The sequence below is a fragment of the Peromyscus eremicus genome, chromosome 2, assembly GCF_949786415.1.
Source record: "Peromyscus eremicus chromosome 2, PerEre_H2_v1, whole genome shotgun sequence".
NCBI lineage: Eukaryota > Metazoa > Chordata > Mammalia > Rodentia > Cricetidae > Peromyscus > Peromyscus eremicus.
Window position 1 is genome coordinate 69,467,176 of NC_081417.1, and position 19,391 is coordinate 69,486,566.

The 19,391-nt window shown below is 42.4% G+C and overlaps 1 protein-coding gene across 1 annotated transcript in view; it reads right to left on the reverse strand.

The window, feature by feature from the left end:
- Positions 1–4,545, reverse strand: part of Grin3a (glutamate ionotropic receptor NMDA type subunit 3A) — a 181,686-nt gene extending 177,141 nt beyond the window's left edge. The window contains exon 1 of the mRNA XM_059254342.1: positions 3,847–4,545. Coding sequence (XP_059110325.1) covers positions 3,847–4,545 — 699 coding nt within the window. The remainder of the gene's footprint in view (positions 1–3,846) is intronic.
- Positions 4,546–19,391: the final 14,846 nt, after the last annotated feature.

A 19,391-nucleotide genomic window follows, 5' to 3' on the forward strand; every position in this document is an offset into this window, starting at 1 on the left:
CAGCCAGATTGCCTTATTAGTCCAGGCCAGTGAGAGATTTTGGATCAAATATTAAAAATAAATAAATAAATAAGGTTAGTGGTTTCTGAGGAAGCACACCTTGGACCTCTACATACACCTGCACACATGTACATGTGTATGTTTAATGTGTATGGGTGTTTATACATGTACACATGCACACACACAGTTGGGCATAGTGGTGCAGTCACATTTGAAGCTAATGTACTTGGATCTAAGTCAATTACATTACTTCATTAGCTCTGGCTAATGTAAACCAATGTGGCATTTTAGCATTAGATATGCATTTTAGCAAAGAATGTGCATCTGTCTCTACCTAGCAGGTGAAGTTTTGGGGTTATCTCTGAAGAAAATACACAGAACCCCTAGAAGAAAAAGTACCAAGGGAGAGAGAGAGAGAGAGAGAGAGAGAGAGAGAGAGAGAGAGAGAGCGAGCTTTCAAAACTCACTGCAATTTAAATGTGAATGGAACTTGGTTCATGGCAACATCATTATTTGGAAGTCACAGCAATGGAATTCAGAACAAACTGATCTCCTAAGTAAAATGGGTCAGCCTCAGGCAGGAGTTTGAATATGGTGGTGAAGTAGGAATCTTCCGGACGGAACTGTACTTTGACCCATTCCATGTTAATCTTTAATTACATGGTGATAATAAGCATATGTTTTTCAAAGTGAATAGTTGGCTCACTTCGTTTTGGTGGATTCTTCCTTGAAGGAAATTGGAACCTTCCTAGCTGATGACAAATGCTCTCTACTCATATTTTAATATTTTTGTAAAATTTTAAACATTTATTTGTTAGTATTTAATGTGCATGGATGTTTTTCTTGCATGTTTGTCTGTGTACCACATGCACACTTGGTGCCCACAAAAGCCAGAAGAGGGCATCAGATCCCCTGGGACTGGAGTTACAGATGGTTGGGAGCCTCCATGTGGATGGTGGGAATTAAACCTGGATCCTCTATCAGAGCAGCTACTGCTCCTAACCACTTAGCCATCTTCCCAGCCCTGTGCTTATGTTTTCAATCAGTAGAACATTGAAATAAAACTTGAGTTTTGACCATTTCATTGATATCTCCTTCCACTCAATAACTGTAGTATGATATAAAAACTATCATTCATTAAATAAAACCTTTTTATGAAAAAAAATCAGCAACCTGAGGGAAAGTGAGAGGACAGCTGTTGCTGCTTCTGCTCTGAAAACAGTCTGGAACTGTTTGCATACATGGCATGCTTTTGTTTTCCTTGGCTGTGTGGGTAAGTCTACGTTCTTCTAGAATACTTTATTCAGGCATCAGATAATCAACAAATGAGGTCATTGTCCAGTAGGCTCCAAAGACAATGCCTAAATTAAGCTGACTTTATTTAATGTGTAAAATGACTTTGACATCTTTTTATATCTAGAAGGTCTTTAAAAAATATTACATCAGTATATTAGAGAAAGGCCCACTTTCCAGGAGAAGCCAGAGGAAGAGTAGCTATTAATTTTGCTGAAAGCAAAATTGTGCTCGTATCCCAACACTGCACATTACAGTGACTTGGCATCAAACAGAGAATTTTAAATGTAGAATATTGTAGAATGACACTTAACTGATATACTAAAAGTAAGGTAAGGCAAGCTAGATATGTATGAATTTAAAATGCAAGGGGAGATGGAAGGAGAATCTTCAGTGGGACAAGCTAGGTCTGAGTCACACAATGATCTTTACCTTTCAAGATGTGTACCATGACAAGACAGTGAGAACAGTGATTTAAGACATAGAAGTAAATGCGCATGGCTGAGTATTTACTTTATAGCCAGACTGTAAGTGCCTCCCTGGAGGACTTCATTCTCAGAGTGGCCTTAAAGCTTGGAAGCTCACTAATTCTAGACACTGCTTCATGTTTTTATTTTTTTCTCTCTCCCTCGTCTCCCTCTTTTCAGTGTGCTGTGAGCTGCATGCATCCATCATGGAACACAGTTTCCCTTCCAACCAAGGAACACTAATTTGGGGAGAAATTTCTCGCTATTTAAGAGTCTTGCCAAACAATCTGCAAATGGGAAGGAGTTTGGTGACTGTGACCGTTATTGGCAACTCCTGAAGGATTAGGTAATAAGGAAGCAGTGATGAGCAGCCAGTGTGCTGACTCCTGCATTTCATTAGTATTAATAATGTGTGGCCTGCATATGTATTAATAATGGTGTGGCCTGTGAATGCAATTTTGTGTCTATAACACTTTGGCCACTGGCAATGTTGTGCACCCCTGTTTCCTGTGCCTTCTCATGAATGCTGCGTAAAGCCATTCAGATTCAGGTAATAGAAATATTTTAGATAACAGTTAATTAGCCTGCATTCTGCAGATCAAATCTCTATAGCTCTTCATTAAATGCAAATTGCCTGGGTAACTGCTGAAAGGAGCCTCTTCTAACAAAAGAAAATGTTAGTATTCCCCAAGTATTTTAGACACAGATTTTATCCAACTTTTCACTTGTACGTTCCCTTACTCACTTCTGTCTCAGCATATGGACCAAAAATTCGAGGCAGATTAGAAATATCTTGCCAACCAAAGGACAGAGTTATAATGATGCTGAATTACAAATCTTCCGATGTCTAGACTCTTACTAGCCCAATGTTCATCGAATCCCAGAACTTTCCTCAGTTTTTCAGTCTTTAAAATGGGACCATTTGCCGGGCGGTGGTGGCGCACGTCTTTAATCCCAGCACTCGGGAGGCAGAGCCAGGCGGATCTCTGTGAGTTCGAGGCCAGCCTGGGCTACCAAGTGAGTCCCAGGAAAGGCGCAAAGCTACACAGAGAAACCCTGTCTCGAAAAAACCAAAAAAAAAAAAAAAAAAAAAAAAAAATGGGACCATTTTCATTCACTGGTCTCCCAATATCTTGTAGAAGATGACACAAGTTGGTATGACGAAAGCAGTCTACAAAATGCGGGGAGCTTCTGTTGATCTAAAGACCTGTGTTCTTCTTGACTATCAAACCTCCTCATTGTTACTTGTCAACACTTAAGTATGCAGATAGTTTCTTTGTTGAAAATATGTTTAGATTTTTTCAAACCCACACAAAGAAAACTTAAACTATTACTTGTTTATTTTTAAATAAAGAGAGCAGAAATGTGCTCAACACAGCAATCACATGTCCGGCCTCTGAGCCCACATCATAGAAGGAAGACAGGGACAAAGAATCCACAGAGGAGTCTCCCCATCTTCTTTTATGCTCTCAGTAATTCCAGTGGTTTCTAATATCAACACTGCCAGCCACTGCTCTTGACCCATGGCTTCTCTACTAGTTGCACTTTTAAATTGAAATTTTAAAAGGAAGTCAGAGGGATGTGCTTTTCCTTGCACCACAAAGCCCTGGCACGCCTCTGGAAGAAGTAGAAAAGAGCAGCTGCTGCTGTTTTTGTTACAGGCTTTCTGACTTCCCCATGAGAGTTTAAGACAGTGAAGAGTCTGGGGCCCCACCCCCATCCTTCACTCCAGTCTGGATCCCTCGATCGCTGTCCATGGTTCTGAACCTCAACTTTCAGGTGTCTGGAATCCATTAGATTTCTCTCAGCTTGTCAAAACAAGACACCCCACCCCCACGCGCGCGCATATGATCTCTACATTCTTCCCTCCACCCACGACCCCTCTAACTTGGCATTTTATTTCCGTCTGAGTTTAAAATGTCATATTCTATTTCGACTAAAGTCCTCCAATCTACCACCTAGGGTCATAGTCCAAACCCAAAGGTTATCAAAGTTAAAAAGCCCCATGCTTCCCCCACACTCTTCCTCCCACTCTGGTCCCGACTCCCGGCAGCGCACATCACTCCACGCGCCAGACTCTTCTCACCTGACTCTCCCGCGGAAACTCGTGGCGCACTATGCTGAGCACTGGGATGTGCAGGACAGAGCTGACCAAGTCTAGCTCCATCATCTCGCCCTGGCTCTGAGGGAAGGCCAACAGCGCCGACACCCCCTGTACCACTACGGTGTGGCACACGCTCTGCAGAAAGGAGAAAGGGTCACTGCTCCATGGCGAGCTTGGGGAAGAGAAGGGCATAAGTGGCAGATCGCCCAGGCCCGCCTCAATGGCCATCACTACTTCCAAAGACAGGTTGTAGGGTAGTAGACCTTCCACACGGTTCAGGTTGTCCACGGCGAACAGGAGGGCATCTCGCGGCCACAGGGTCTCAGCCCCGACGCCCTCCCCGAGCTTCCGGGAGCCAGGCGGACCCCGGCCATGCAGGGCGCTCCCCAACCAGCGTGCGCCTTGCGAGGGCGCCGGTGGCCGCCAGGTCCCCGACTCTGGCTCATCCCTCTGGGCACCCGCCCTGCCGCCGTCCTGAGCGCGGTTGGCTGAGCGTGGGGCCGTGGTCCAGGGCTGCAAGTGCACCGCGCCCACCCTCACCGCGTGTCCGATGCGCTTGAGGATCTGGCAGGGTTGCGGGTGCGATGAGGAGCTGGGCACCCCGGCCAGCACCAGTGCGCAGGGCGGCGGCAGCAGCAGACAGACCCTGCTCAGCAGCCACCACAAACTCAGTCTCCTCATTACTGAGACCCGCAGGGAGAAAGCGCGCCCCCTCCTGCGTCCAGCTCGCCCCTCTGCAGCCTCCGCCGGTGGTCTCCGCCGCCTGAGGTCTCCGCCTCCAAGTCCGGAGCGCAGCTTCCCTAGACACAGTGAAGCGGTCGCAGGAGCTGAACTGGTCTCTAGGCATTCCAAGTTGCAGCCTAGCGGACGCCGGGCTGTGTCGGATGCTGTTCCCGGGTTCCTCTGCCTATCATCCTTCTCAAGCACCGCAGGCCGGCGGGCCAGCGCGGGTCACCCGCGGCTTGTGCTCCGGGTCTCTGCCCACCCCATCTGCAGGGCGCCTGGGGCACAGCGTCTGGCCCCACAAGAAGCCTCCAGGCTTGCAAAAGGGGCGGCAGTGACAGAAGAGCGGTGCTCTCACTCGGCTGGCTTCTTTTTTCTTGCTGTTCAGTCCAGACGACACCCCCTTATTTACTGGGGTGGCGGAGGAGAGGGCGTTCACGCCCGGGGTGCAGAAAAGCAGCAGCTGAACCTGCTTCCCTTCCCCGCCGGCCACCCTTTCGAGGGCTCCCCCAGCGCCTGCTTCATTTTCCCCTCTTTACGTCCTCTCTTCCTTTCTCTGCCGGGCTTTTCGCCCAGGCGCCACCTCCGTGGCTTCCTCGGAGGAGCGACACAACTGGCCAGCGAAGGGTGGTTCTGCTCGGAGCGCCAAAGTTCTCCCCGCCTCAGCCGGCGCCTCCCTATAGCCTAGCCCTGGCGCCAGCCTGTCGCTTGGCTGCGCTAAACGCCCACTGATGGTGAGATTCTCCTGCCGCACAGTCCCGCGCCCCTGCAAAGTCCTCGCCCCTCAAACGCTGCGAGTTGGTAGTTGGCACAATTCCCTGTGGCGGATGAGCGCAAAGACCGAGCCCGGGAGAATTCTGAATTCCCAGTCGCTCCAGAGAGACCTGAAACCCAACTGAAACCCAATGGGTCACAGGGACTGGTTTAAAGACACTGTGACTTTAAGGAGCTTTCCTTGGAGACACCACTCTAAAGATTTTTTTTTTTTCTCTTTCCCCTAGTCCAGGGTATTAAAACAGGAATTATTTACACATCTGATTTTGTCTTGCTTCTTTGGCAGAGGAACCTTTGCGTTTTTAAAGGGGTTGTTGTTTGTGTTTTGGGGGTCCTCAGAATAAAAATAAAGTGGATTCAAAGCAATTCAAGAAATCAAAGTAGGGGCCAGAGAGATGGCCCAGGGGTAAAGGCCTTTGTCACCAAGTCTGACAACTGGAGTTCGGTCCCATGTTCTATGTGGAGAAAGGAAAGAACTGACTCCAGTGCGTTGTCTTCCAACCTGCATGGTTGTGCTCCACCTGCTCACACCCATCCCGGACACAAAACCCATAAAATATAACAAAAATACTTTCAGATTCTGAAAAACATTCACCAGTCATCCCTAGTATAAACCAAGAGTATCCAAGTAGTAGTTCCTTGTGAGTTATTTCAATTATACAGCAAAACAGAGGTCAATGAGTCCATTATCTAAACTTCCTCTCCATTGAATAATCTGACATTAGAAGACAACAAAAGGGTCATAGGAAGGCTTGTGAAAGCTTTACAAATAGTAAATTGACTTTATTTCATGTTACAGGATCATTTACAAGGAGGGTGGGAGAGATAACTATGTGGCCAACAGCACTGATGAGCAACAATTCTGAATCCAAAACTACCTCTGAAAAACCATGACCTCGGCAATTTATTTGACCTGCCCTTGCCCTGTTGTTTAGATCTGCTAAATTATTATGAAAAATGCACCAAGCTTTTAGCTCTAAATGCTGTATGGATTCTTGAGCTCAAGTTTCTATCATGCTTTAAATTTTGGGATGATGAAACTTTAGGAAAAAAAAAAAGAAAAATCTTGGGAAGCTTGCAATGTGAAGACTGTTTCCCTCAGCACAAAGTAAGTTTGGCAAGACTTAGTTGCTACAGGGACAAAGGGCTTCCATAATTGAGAAATAAAATCAGAATAGGGGCTAAATCAGAAGATAAAGCCCCTCCTCCACCTTGAGGCCTGTCAGCAATCTCCCTTTGTTCCAGAGGACCCCAGTGCTTGAGATACAAAGCACAGTATAGAATATACAGTCCTTGCATGGCTCAGAGGATCTTATCTTCGCAAGTAGGAGATGTACTTGTCTGTGCACTAAAGAGTATGGTATGCCCTTTTATGACTGTGGCTCAGAACAGCAATACTTAGGACATGACATTGCAGGTGTGTGCAGATGGAATCCCTAAGGGAGTAGCTTGGCCTAACTGTGAGATGTATAGTGGATTCACTTCTGGCATCAGGTCTCTCACAAGTTCACCATGACTTTGAGAGATTGGCTGATCTGGTTACTCAAAGAAGAGTGGGTGATCAGCAAATTTCTGAGGTTAGTACTTCTGGAGTTCCTGACACAGCTGTGGTGGAAGCTTGTGAATACTGAGCAAAGGGGAAGAAGAGATCTTCCTTTTCTGTTTCCTTCTATGTATTTCCTGGTCCTTTCAGTTAGAAGTCATTCCTTTTCGTGTGTGTGTGTGTGTGTGTGTGTGTGTGTGTGTGTGTGTGTGTGTGCAGAGACCAGAGGTCACTTTCTGGTTTTATCCCTCGGAAGAAGTCTAGTTTATCTTTTGGAACAAAGTCTCTCACTGAGACCAGGAAGTCAATGACTGGGCTAGAATGGATGGCCATTGAGATTCTCTGTATTCTCCTGTCTCTCTTTCTTAGCATTGATATTAAAGGTGCAAACGACCATGCCATGCTTGATTTTTTTTAAAAAGTAGATTCAACTCAGGTTTTTAGGCTTCAGTGACATGCACTTTTCTGACAAGCTTTCTCTCCAGGCTCCGTGCTGTTCTTTTTCTCTGTCTTTCTTTTCCACCCAGTTCTCTTCTCTTGTCACTGCGGAACATCTCTGACATTATTCTCTCTTTTCTTATCTCTTTCTTTTCTTCTTCTCTTTCTTTTTCATGCCTGAAGGATCATCAATTTCAAAACTCTTTCATCACTCAACAATCAGTTAATAAAACCTACTGTGTGCAGGTATGACTGTAAGGCTATCCTGGGATTAGATGATTAAGCCTCGGGATAAATGGATTCTTTTCTCCTTCTCAAACTAAGATAGTTAATTTCTCAACAAAGTGCCAGCACAAAGATTCTGAGCTAGTGAGAGAGAGAGAGACAATAAAACACACAATTAAATACACATAGGACATATTGTTTAGTGCTCAAGAGATTAAACGACAACAACAACAACAACAACAACAAAGGAATAAAATGAAGTGTTGGGCTGTGAGTGAGTTGTGATTTTAGACAGGAAAGCCAGGGAAAAACCCTCCAAGAAAGTAACTTTTGAATAAACAGATAAAGGGAGGTAAGGGGGTGATTTGTGTCAATGTTTGTGGCAAGGATTACCAAGTGGAGGAAACAGCAATTGAAAGGGTCCTTAGGCAGCAATGTTTCTGGTGTATTTGAGTAAGAGTGAGGGGTCTAAAGTTGCCAGAGCAAGATGACTCACAACAGCCACAGTGGTGGGTGGTAGGAGCAGAAAGGCTGGAAGGAGGAGGCAGACAGCAGAAACCAGCAATGGAATTTGGCTTCAGAGGTATGATGGCAAGAAACTGAGCAGAAGAGTGACAGGACTAATTTTTGTTTTCTTTTGAGATAAGGTCTTCTTCTGTAGCTCAGGCTGGCCTCAAATTAAGGCAATCCTCCTGCCTTACCTCCCATCCCCAGTGCTGGGAATACAATCCTATGACACAATGATGACCAGGACTAGTGTAACAGGAACCCTCTAGGTGTTCTTTTCATAGTGTATGGAAGATAGGCAAAAGTAGAAATCAGGATCTCAGATATGGAGCAGTTGCAGGAATACACCAGAGAGAGAACATTCTTGCTAAGTCTAGCAGTCTTATCTGTCTAATATGATCATTCCCCTTACAACATCGGGGAAATTAACTTTAAGAAATACTGAGTTACTGACAAAGCTATCACTCTGTGAGGGGCAGTGTAGCTTCAGCTTTGGAGGTACATCCCAGCTGCAGTGTTGGTAGCAAGTCAGACATCAAATTTGGCTCACCCAGAGAAGACAGAGCTTCGTTTATTATCTTATTCAGAATGAGAACTACTGATCTAAGAACCCGTGTCGGAAGTCAAACAAACAACACAAATCCAAATGCTCAGTTTCAAATGTGTTCTGTGCACATCTGTGCTTTCTGGGGCCAATAATGGCTGTACGGAAAGCTGCAACATTCTGGATGTGGCCCAGGAAAGGCTCCAGTGATGGATGCTGTGGAAATTTGGAGTTGGATCTCTTCTCGGCAGTATTTCCCTGTGGGTATGACATTTAGCCTCCCAAAGCTGGAGTTTCCTCCTCTCTCCATGGGTTGTGGTGACAGCTCTTGACAGTCGTCTGTGTAGAAACAGCAGCACACACACTCCTGCAAGCCTCCACTTCCATGGAAATGGAAGGTTTATTGGCATATTATGATTTTTTAAAACTATTCTTTCCTTACCCCTTATGCACTGAAAAATTTCAAGGCATCTCCTCCACACCTGGTTTTGGTGGTGATGGTATTGTTTTAAATAAATGACATTTATTTTAAATAATATGTCCCCAATTATAAGTCTGCCTTTTATAACTTGTAGAGTTTTTTTTTTTAATTAAAATGAGGCAGGAGTAGTTAAATAATAGTAAGAAGTCTGGGGTATCTGGAGCCAAATGACCCAAGTTGGAGAGGGTTATGGAAAGTCTGGGCAGAGAAGCAATGAGGACATAGAAGACAGTGGAGCTCATAAGGAACCTTGGTTTCTCTTCTGAGTAGGTTGAGAAGCAAGAGAAGGGGGCCAGATCAGATGAAGCAGTTGCATGTAAGAGAGGTAATTCTCTTGCTGCGTCATTAAGGCCAAGGAATGGGGAATCAAATGAGAAATACTGCTCAAGTCATCACATGGTGAGGGTGAGGGGCAGTGTAGTTTCAGCATCCTAAGTCCATTCTGGCTGTATGATTGGAAACAAGAACAACCACGTCTTAATATCTGGATGAAAGCATGTGCCTATCCATTGATAATGTATAGCTCCTACTCTACCGTCTTCCACACCAGCCTCTCCATTGCCAATCATTACGGTTTATTTATGAGAATCTTTCATAATAAAACAAGCAAACAACAACAAACAAGTAGATACTGTAGAGAATAGGATAACAGAATTTTAGGAGAAACAGACCCAGAGGATTCATCACTCAAGATCTTAATCGTTCTTTTCCTTTTTTCCCAATGAGAGAAAAAAAATCTCTATATAATACCTTGTATCATTAATATCTTGTATCATTGTCCTAATCTTGACAATAATCATTCTTATTTAAAATGTAAGTAACTTTCTTGATTATAGGACTATCATCCCACCATACATTAACATAAACTATTATATCACAATTATTGTAAACTTACTATCTTATCAGGAACATGGTGACGGGAAGAGAAGGCAGAGTTCATCAGACATTATAAAGGAATTTGGGATAGGAGAGATTTTAAGGGAGATTTTCAGAAGATTTCAAGAATTGTGAAATCATTATTTTAGAGGATTTTAGTTTGAGTGACTTCTACATGCCTGGAATATTCCACAGATGATCAAAGTAGGATCTTGCCAAAGGAGTTTCGAGCAGCCCGAGGGATTGGAAATAGGAGAAAAAGAGAATTAGACTCTAAGGTAAAGAAAGGGAAGCAAATACCATTCATCTTGTACAGTTGAAAAGTTTTGTCTAGGCATCAGCCTTGTGCTGCAGACCATGGAGGAAAATGTCTTCTCGGAAACACATGATCATCTATCCACAGGAAGCCAAAGGCAGGGTGTTTCTTATCTGTGTATCAGGAGGGGCCAGTAATGCTTTGCCTGTGAGCAAGAATGTTGTAGTGCCCTTGTTTTAGCTGTCAGGGTGGGTGTATTGTCATTTGTTAGAAGAGGGTGGCATTTTTGACACACACCAGGATTATAAGCTGAGTGTTCGGATTTTCCAGTTCTATTCCTAAACCCCACTACAGGGAACTCAAGTGGGGCTTTGGGAGGCTAATATGGTGGTCTCTTTTGATCTCTCTCTTTCATAATGATCATTCTAATTCAATGCTTATTCAAGTGACTTACAGAATTGCTGCAGGCCACAAAAATATATGAAGTAGAATTTCAGCTGATTATGACAAGCTAATATTTGGAAGAAGCCATGGGCCTTCCAGAGGTCAAGCTGAGGCTCAAGGAGTCTTGGTGATACTGGCTTTTGATTATTAACTGTTTCCTGCTATAAATTTCTTGTGTGCTATTGTAGATTTCCCACCATTCATTGGGCACAATTTTCCCTCTACTAATGGAATATTTAGATAACCTCTGTGAAGTAATGCAGCCAGGATCCCTAATTTCAGGCCTTTCTGTCATTATCATCATTAGCAGCATCCGGCCAGACCAAAGTATCTTATCAGAGATAACTCAGCATTCTCTCAGAACAGACTTAAGCATCCAGACTACCTGTTTGAGAAAGTCTGGCAGATGTGCTAATTAAGCTTAACTTTTTCCTTCTCAAAGTCTTATCTCTAGTTTTAGATCCACCCTTAACAATTAACTCAGAACTAAAGGGTTCCATCTTACAGGTACATCTAGCTGTGACGAAAGTTGCCTAGTGACTGAGCACACTTGCCAGAAATGGCAGGGGCCAAGGTAGCTTGGAGAGATAAGGGCCAAAGGGATAAAAGACAGTTTTATTTTCAGAAGAGGATGGAGAAGGCAAAAGAGAATGGAAGAACTAGATGGGTAAGAACTGGAGAGGAACGAACTGAGATGGGGAAGAACTAGATTGGAAGAGGACTGGAATGGAGGAGAACTAGATTTGAAGGCTAGAGGAATGAGATAGAAGATGAGGAAGGGCCATATGGGGAAGAACTAAGTGGGTAAGAATAAGATGGGAAGAACTAAGGACATGGGAAAGAACTGGGTGGGAAAGAATGAGAGAGAGAACTTAGAAAATTATAGAGAGGAACTAAGGACAAAGAGGAACTAAGATGGGGAAGAACTAGATGGATGAGAACCTAGATGGGACAGAATTAGATGACGAAATTAAGATATCACATAGGAGAAGTGTAGCATGAATCTTAAAAGTTCTTATTAATAAAATCAAACCTGAGGCTAGTTATTGGGGTGAACGCTGGAAGGTCAGAGAACGAGAACAAGCCACAGCCACCTCACCTTGCCAGTTTCTCAGCTGATCCTGTTTCCTCAGACTGTAGGCCTCTGAATCCTCATCCAGAATGGGTCTCAGCTGAATTGCTGCTCAAAAGCCTGAATGCTTAACCAGCCAAATGCTTAACCAGGCAAATGCTTAACCAACCAAATGCTTCTAGTTTCTGGTCCTCACGTCTTATATACCTTTCTGTTTTCTACCACCACTCCCTGGGATTAAAGGCTGCTTTCTGGGATTAAAGGCGTGTGTCACCATGCCTGGCTGTTTTCAATGTGGCCTTGAACTCACAGAGATCCAGAGGGATTTCTGTCTCTGGAACGCTAGGATTAAAGGTGTGAGTGCCACCATTTTCTAGCTTCTGTATCTAGTGGCTGTCTGTTCTCTGACCCCAGATAAATTTATTAGGGTACACAATATTTTGGGGAATACAATACCACCACATTTCCCCTTTTTTGTCTAAAATTAAAAAAAGCTTATAACTAATACAAGAAAAATTATATCCAATAAGTCAAGATTACCTTAACGATGTCTAGTCCATTAACATTTGACAGATTCAGATAAAAACTCTATTATATATATTAACAATGTCCAGTCCAGTAACAGGGGAGCAGCATATAAATGTAGAGAGAAATCAGGCAAGAAAGGAGCTAAGTAAGAGAGCAAAATAGAAGCCATGTAGAGAGAACTGACTCAGAAGAATGAAGTGCATGGACTAAAGAGTATCGTGTATGTAGAGTCATTTCATATCATCAAAGATTAGATTATCAGCTGGTTGTAAATTCTTCCTGGACCCTAGGAGGGGACTATTGAGGGGCTGGACCCCAATAGTCCCTGTTACAGAATAAAACTTGGCCCATCACATACTGCAGCATTTTTAAAGGCCTTTCCCATGCCCAGTTTGTAGCATAAGCTTTATAATTGTAGCCACAAGGTTGGTACTTTTCTCCAAGAAATTTGCCTTCATGGGTCTCATGCTTTGCACCTGTAAAGCATTTCAAGTAAGAAAAATTGATTTCCTTTCATTAGAAAGAGACTTTAGGGAAGACTTTCAGAAAATGTTAAAACATTATGAAAACTTTGTAGTTTTACAGATTTTTAAAAATCTTGAGTGACATGCTTACTGGGTGTTTTACATACATGATCTCTTTATTCCATGAACACACAATTATTCTTATTGTCTATATGCTGAAATTGAGGGTTGGTGAAATGGAGTCGTTTACTAAGTATTGGAGCCAGATTAGAGCCTCTTGCTCCAATTAGAAAATTTCATGTTCATTAAATCTCCACTTTCATGGAGACATGGAGGGGAGGCCTGGCTCATGGAATCATTATGTGACTGGAATACTGGGGTAGATACAACCATGGAACCATTACTTATCAGAACACAGAAATGAATACTTTAAAGCTTTTAAAATGTAAGAAGATATTGAGAATAGTTTCCTTATTGCTTAACACTACACAAATAGGCACTAGCAACTCACCCTGCTGGGGATGAATGGACTTTGTGCAGAGCTGTCCCTCATACCATTTCCTGACACTACAATTGATGCGGGCAGAAGGAAATCTCATCAGTGTGTCTAGTCTTCTGAGGGCTGAAACACTCTTTGAAATAAAGGTTAGTTTTCTAGATATTGTTGTAGAATGTGAATGAATTTTTTTTCTGAATTTTCAACACTGTACATTTTTATTTTAGGACACTATCACTGGGGTTCAAACTCAATCTGCCCTCACCACACATACAACAATTCTGTAATTGCAGTACCCACAGTGGAGAGGAGGCAGAACCAGACTGAAGTCATAGTAGTCAGTAGCTAATTGCTTATGACCATGTGAGATTCTACCAAGATCTCAGTGGGAAAACATCATCACCCATTAAGATCGCCTGTCTAAAGAGACTTATTTGGATGAGGTAGGATGTAAACAACAACAATAACTGTAGTGTTCTGAAATAGGATGATAACTCTCTTTTGAAGAGCTTGAAGCATTATTTTGCAGATTGTCCCTCACTCCCAGCCACATTGTCTCTAAGGTAAGAAGAGAGTAGACGTATGACCATATATGAGTAGCTGATACCTGAGGCAGTCTGTAAGTGGTAGACCAGGATTCCACGGCTAACAGCAGACACTGAACTAAAATCATGCTTCTTTCATAGCAGTGAAAACATGGAGGCAACATTGCTGTTGCCATCACCAATGGAGGAGTGAGGATCATACAGGATGATGTTTCTTCTCTTGCCTGCTGCCACACAAGACTTCAGCTTTGTTCTGACATTTAATGCTATTAAGATGAGGGCTGAACTTTTCTTCTTTTTTTATTCACCACCTATTTGTTTATAATAGTCATCTCTGCCTTAACTATTTCTGTGTGTTTTTTAACTGAAAGACTTGCAGATTCCTCTGGCCTTAGTAGAGTTTCTTCTGAAAGTCCTCAATCTTCTAGTAGGTAGACTGTCTTGTTTCTACGGCGTTTGGAAAATAGTCTTTGGCAAATCAATCTTCCTTTTCTTTTATACCAGCTATTGAATCTTCTTTAAGTCTCTTTACTAACTCCTCAATGTTTTTAAGATCAAGCTGTGATTTTCCTGGTTTATCAGTCTTTCCATTGTAGGGTTTAAATTTGTTATCATGTTTTCTTCCAAGCGGGTATCTTTCCCAGTGTCAAAATATAGTCTTTTAGCTCTAGAAGTTGGTAGCTAGGAATAGATACAAGACGCCATATAAATTAGTAGTTCAGTATAGATAAGTATGTGTCACAGTAGACAAAGAAGAATGGCTTAGATGTTTGCATCTTGTTCTTAAATGACTGTCAAATCTATGTATTTGTAACATTCATTTTGAAATGTTATCATGGCTTATGTGTCTTCATAGAAAAGCCCTATGGTTTAAAGAAACAAAATTAACCAGTATATATTTTGACTGTATTTTTTACATGGTTGGAAATCATGGTAATAAGAAGTTACACAGGATCCTATGAATTTATTAGGAAATACTTCAGCATGCATTAATGCATAAAAATGTAAAATTCAATACAGGTGTGGTGATTTAAATAAGAATGGTCCCCATAGGCTCATATATTTGAATGCTTCATCACCAGAGGGTGGCACTACTTGAAAGGATTAGAATGGTTAGGAGGTGTAGCTTTCTTGAAGGAAGTGTGTTACTGGGGGTCGGCTTTGAGGTTTTAAAAGTCCATGCCAAGCCCAGAGTCTCTTTCTCTGCCTGTAGATCAGGATGTAGCACTCCCAGCTACTGCTCTAGTGTCTGCCTGCATGCCACTATGCTTCCCACCATAATGATAATGGACTAAGGCTCTGAAACTACGAACAAGCCCCCAGTTGAATGTTTTATTTTTTTAAGAGGTGCCTTGGTCATGATATCTCCTTAGAGCAATAGGACAGTGACTAAGACAAAAAGTATAATAAAAATGTATTTTAGTGGTATGTACAGGTTAAAACACTGGTCCCAGTTTTTCATTCTTCCCTGTAGTAAAATAACTTTATGCTATGATGTATGTGTATCTCCAATTCTTGACTTGGGATTTAATGTTGTTGACACTATTTCTCAGGAGATGTGACACCAATGACAGATCAAAAGTAAGGATGCCACCCAAATCCAAGTTGATGAACTAATGAGTTTTATTGTGGTTACTTATAGAAGCATGGCTGAGGGGTTATTTGTAGGAGCAGAAATAACTCAAAGACAGTTACATCACCAAGAGCCTAGCCCAGCATGAGTGGCATAGCTTAGAGACAGCTGAAACCCTGGAGCTCACGACACAGCTTCGGGCAGCTTGACAGGTTGGAGAGCATCTCTTTTAGGCAACTCAGGTGGTCCGAGCCTATTCCAGGCAGCTTGGCTGGTGCATCACTTCCAGGTGGCTCAGCGTGTCTGAGCATCTTCTAAGCAGCTAGGTAGATATTTGTGTCCTTCAGATGGCTTGGCTGGTGTGAGAGTGTCTCTCAACAGTCTTTACTACTTATATACTCTTGGACAGGTTGGGGACTATTGTATCTGGTCAATTTTAGGGATTGCTTGAGGACTCAGTTGTTTTCTTCATGAGCTTAAAAAAGCATCTCTGAAGGATTGAAAGTCTTCACCTCCCCTTAGAACATCCTGTTGTTTTGCCCCATCCTTCTTTAACATCTTGTGTCTTAATGAGATGGAAGGTTTTAATTTTAGAGGAGATTGTTATACAACACTTAGCCAGCCAACTCAAGACTTGGATCAATGGATCTTTAGTGGATGTGATGTAAATTAGGGCTTGAAATGTACATGCAGTGGATTGGCTTTTTAGAACTTCTGTCTTTTTCCCCACAATGGAAACTGTTCTTTGAATTTTCACCACTCCAATAATCATAAAAAGAATTAAGAAAATATTTAAACCCAACTGTAGCAGATAAGTCCAACTGATCTCAGTAAACAACAGAAGTCTGGAGAGAGAGAGAGAGAGAGAGAGAGAGAGAGAGAGAGAGAGAGAGAGAGAGAGAGAGAGAGAGAGAGACTGAGATTGATTTTGCATTATGTGTTTCTAAGACTTTGCAATTCTGTATTATGGGGCAAAGTGAGCAACACATGTGGATGAAATTGTAAACAACCTTTCACAAGATGCATCCTGTCTACTTTCAGATGAAATATTTCAAAGTAAGTGAGGTAGTTTGGGTTAATTTCTGTACAATTCAGTATAATGGTGATCACAAATGACCAGGAAATAAAATCACTCATTGCATCGCATCACAAAAAACCTGTTGACTTATATAATGGCCAGAATCAGTAAAATTATGCTTAAGATAAACAAAAAGCAGTCTTGAAGCCACAGATACTTCACTTGTGTTTGTTTCAAAAAGTAGGAACAAAGATAAATCATAGCAATATTTAAGCATTTTCCTCTTTCATTTTCTTATTCATTGCAACTACTTCCACATCTTTTCTGCTCCTGAACTGTCCTTAAAATCTCAAGGCCTTTCCCTGTTTAAAGATTTCCAAGCCATAGCCCATGGCATTAACATTTTTTACATTTCCCTTTCTTCTGGACTCTCTGTCATGAGCCCCCAGAGAACAGACACAAGAGAGAGCTGACAGGATGATGAGGACTTCCAATCTGACTCTCCTTTAGTTGATGGAGCTACCCTGAGTAGAGAAGGGCTGGGGACGCTTATAATTTAAAAACAGCTGACATGTACTTGTAGAAAGGAAATTTACTTTGTGTTAGAGCCATGACAGATGCTTTGCATAGAATGCAGAAATACATAACTGAAACCAAGTGTGGAGAATCACACCCGTAGTCTCAGAACTCTAGGGGTTGAAACAGGATTGCTGTTTGAGGTCAGCCTGAACCACACAATGAGTTCAAGATCAGCTTAGGCTATATCCTATCCCAAAAAAAGAAAAAAAAAGTGAACGAGATCTCATAAGTGTTGGAAGTTTTATTGCTTCAACAAAGCAGATTAAAGAGATATGGGAAGTATTTGAAGTGAAAAAACCTCATTGATAGCAATTGAGTTTTTACATGTATTTAAATATAAGGAACCAATGGGAAAATGGGAGATAACAGAAGAATATAATTTCTGCTGGAAATCAGAAAATGGGATGAAACCTGGTAAGACAGAGGCCAAATAGACTATTAATACATGCACACACAAAAATGTGTAATTTCTCTCACAGTACATATAATGGTACCCAAATTATATGCTTAACAGGTGGGTAGCACTTTGAATTGCAGAAATGTTATTTCACTGCTCTGTAACTAAAATTGAATTACTTTTTTTCAACTTTCTATTTTCACTGATAGTAGAAACTTAAATAGTCTGTTTTATAGGGGCTGCTTTGATTGCTTAAGCATAGTGCCCTAGAATTCTTTCTCTCTCATTTTCCTTTTCCAAGAAGTGGCCTTATAAGTTGTCCTGGAATCTGAGAAGCACTTGTCTTTATTGTGACCTTCACTGACAGCTTCTGAAGCTGGCTTGAATCTTCTGTTCAAGCCTTAAGATCTAAATCCTCCAGGTTCCTTCACATCATGGGCTCTGTCAGTCACTTCTGTGTCTTTTAGGGAGCAATGAAAACCTCTTTCTGAGAGGCACCTCAGTAAACCTTGGCTGGGTGGAAATTGAGGAGTCTGCCAGCCATCTCTGTCTAGACACTCCCCTCAGCTGTTTGAATTCTTCGTGTGACTTCAAACTTGAGGCCTTTCCCCTGGTTTCCTGTCTAATGGGCTATTATATAACGTGCTAGACCAAAGTTCTTTCTGCTGGAAAAATCCTTGTCAGCTATTTGGGTATTCATATAATTAATCCTTTTCTCCCATGTGGATGTCAACCTTATATTATCTTTCCATTGATTTTGATAACCAATTGCTAAAATTTGGCAGCTTATAATGGAACATTATAGCAGAAGAGTCTGGAAAAATGTAAGAACAGGAAGATGGGGAAATGTTGTCTTCTGGATATTACACAGCTGTTGTATTTATGAACTCAGTAGCCATGGTTACCTGCATAAGATCAAGCCAGCCAAAATTCTAGCATAGATAGGCAAGTGACTTCTTAGGCTCCAGTCTTTACTGAGGAGCTAGTGGCAGGTGATAGCTGCTGACAGAGGACAGTCATTCTTTTTTGAGAGTATTGCCATTGTTATGTTTTCCATGTCCAGTGGATGGCCCCACACCCATTCACACACACACACACACACACACACACACACACACACACACACACACACATATATATATATATAAAACAAAATAAGACTTGCTGAGGAGTGAGAGGGAAATGAGGTATTGACAGGAGAATATTGTGTTAGTTTGAATGTAATTGGCCCCCATAAGCTCATTGGGAGTGGCACTATTAGGAGGTGTGGCTTTGTTGGAGTAGGTGTGGCCTTGTTGGAGGAAGTGTGTCACTGTGGGGGAGGGCTTTGAGGTCTCCTATGCTCAAGCTTCACCCAGTGAGACAGACCACTTCCTGCTGCCTTTGAGTCAAGATATAGGACTCTCAGCTACTTTTCTAGCACCATGTTTGCCTGTACACTTCGATATCGCCTTTGCTCAAGATATGTCCAGTGTCTCAGTTCATTTCCTGTTGCCTGTGGGATCAAGATGTAGTTCCTTCTCTACTCTCAGCTCCTTCTCCAGCACTATGTCTGCCTGCATGCCACCATGTCCCACCATGATGATAATGGACTAACCCTCTGAAGCTATAAACTACCCAATTAAATGTTTTCCTTTGTAAGAACTGCCATGGTCATGGTGTCTCTTCACAACAATGGAAACCCTAACTAAGACAGATATGTTGGAAGACTATGAAGGGAGCTGGAAGGGAAAGGGAAGTACAGGACACATATTGTGATGGTTTGAAAGAAAGTGGCCCCAAAGGGAGTGGCACTAATGAAGTGTGGTCTTGTTGGAGTAAGTGTGGCCTTGTTAGAGGAAGTATGTCACTGTGGGGGTGGGCTTTGAAGTCTCCTGTGCTCAAGCTACACCCAGTGAGACAGACCACTTCTTGTTGCCTTTGAGTAAAGATGTAGGACTCTCAGCTACTTCTTCAGCACCATGTCTGCCTGTACACAACTACAACCATGTTGCACCATGATGATAATGTACTAAACCTCTGAAAACGTAAGCCACATCAATTA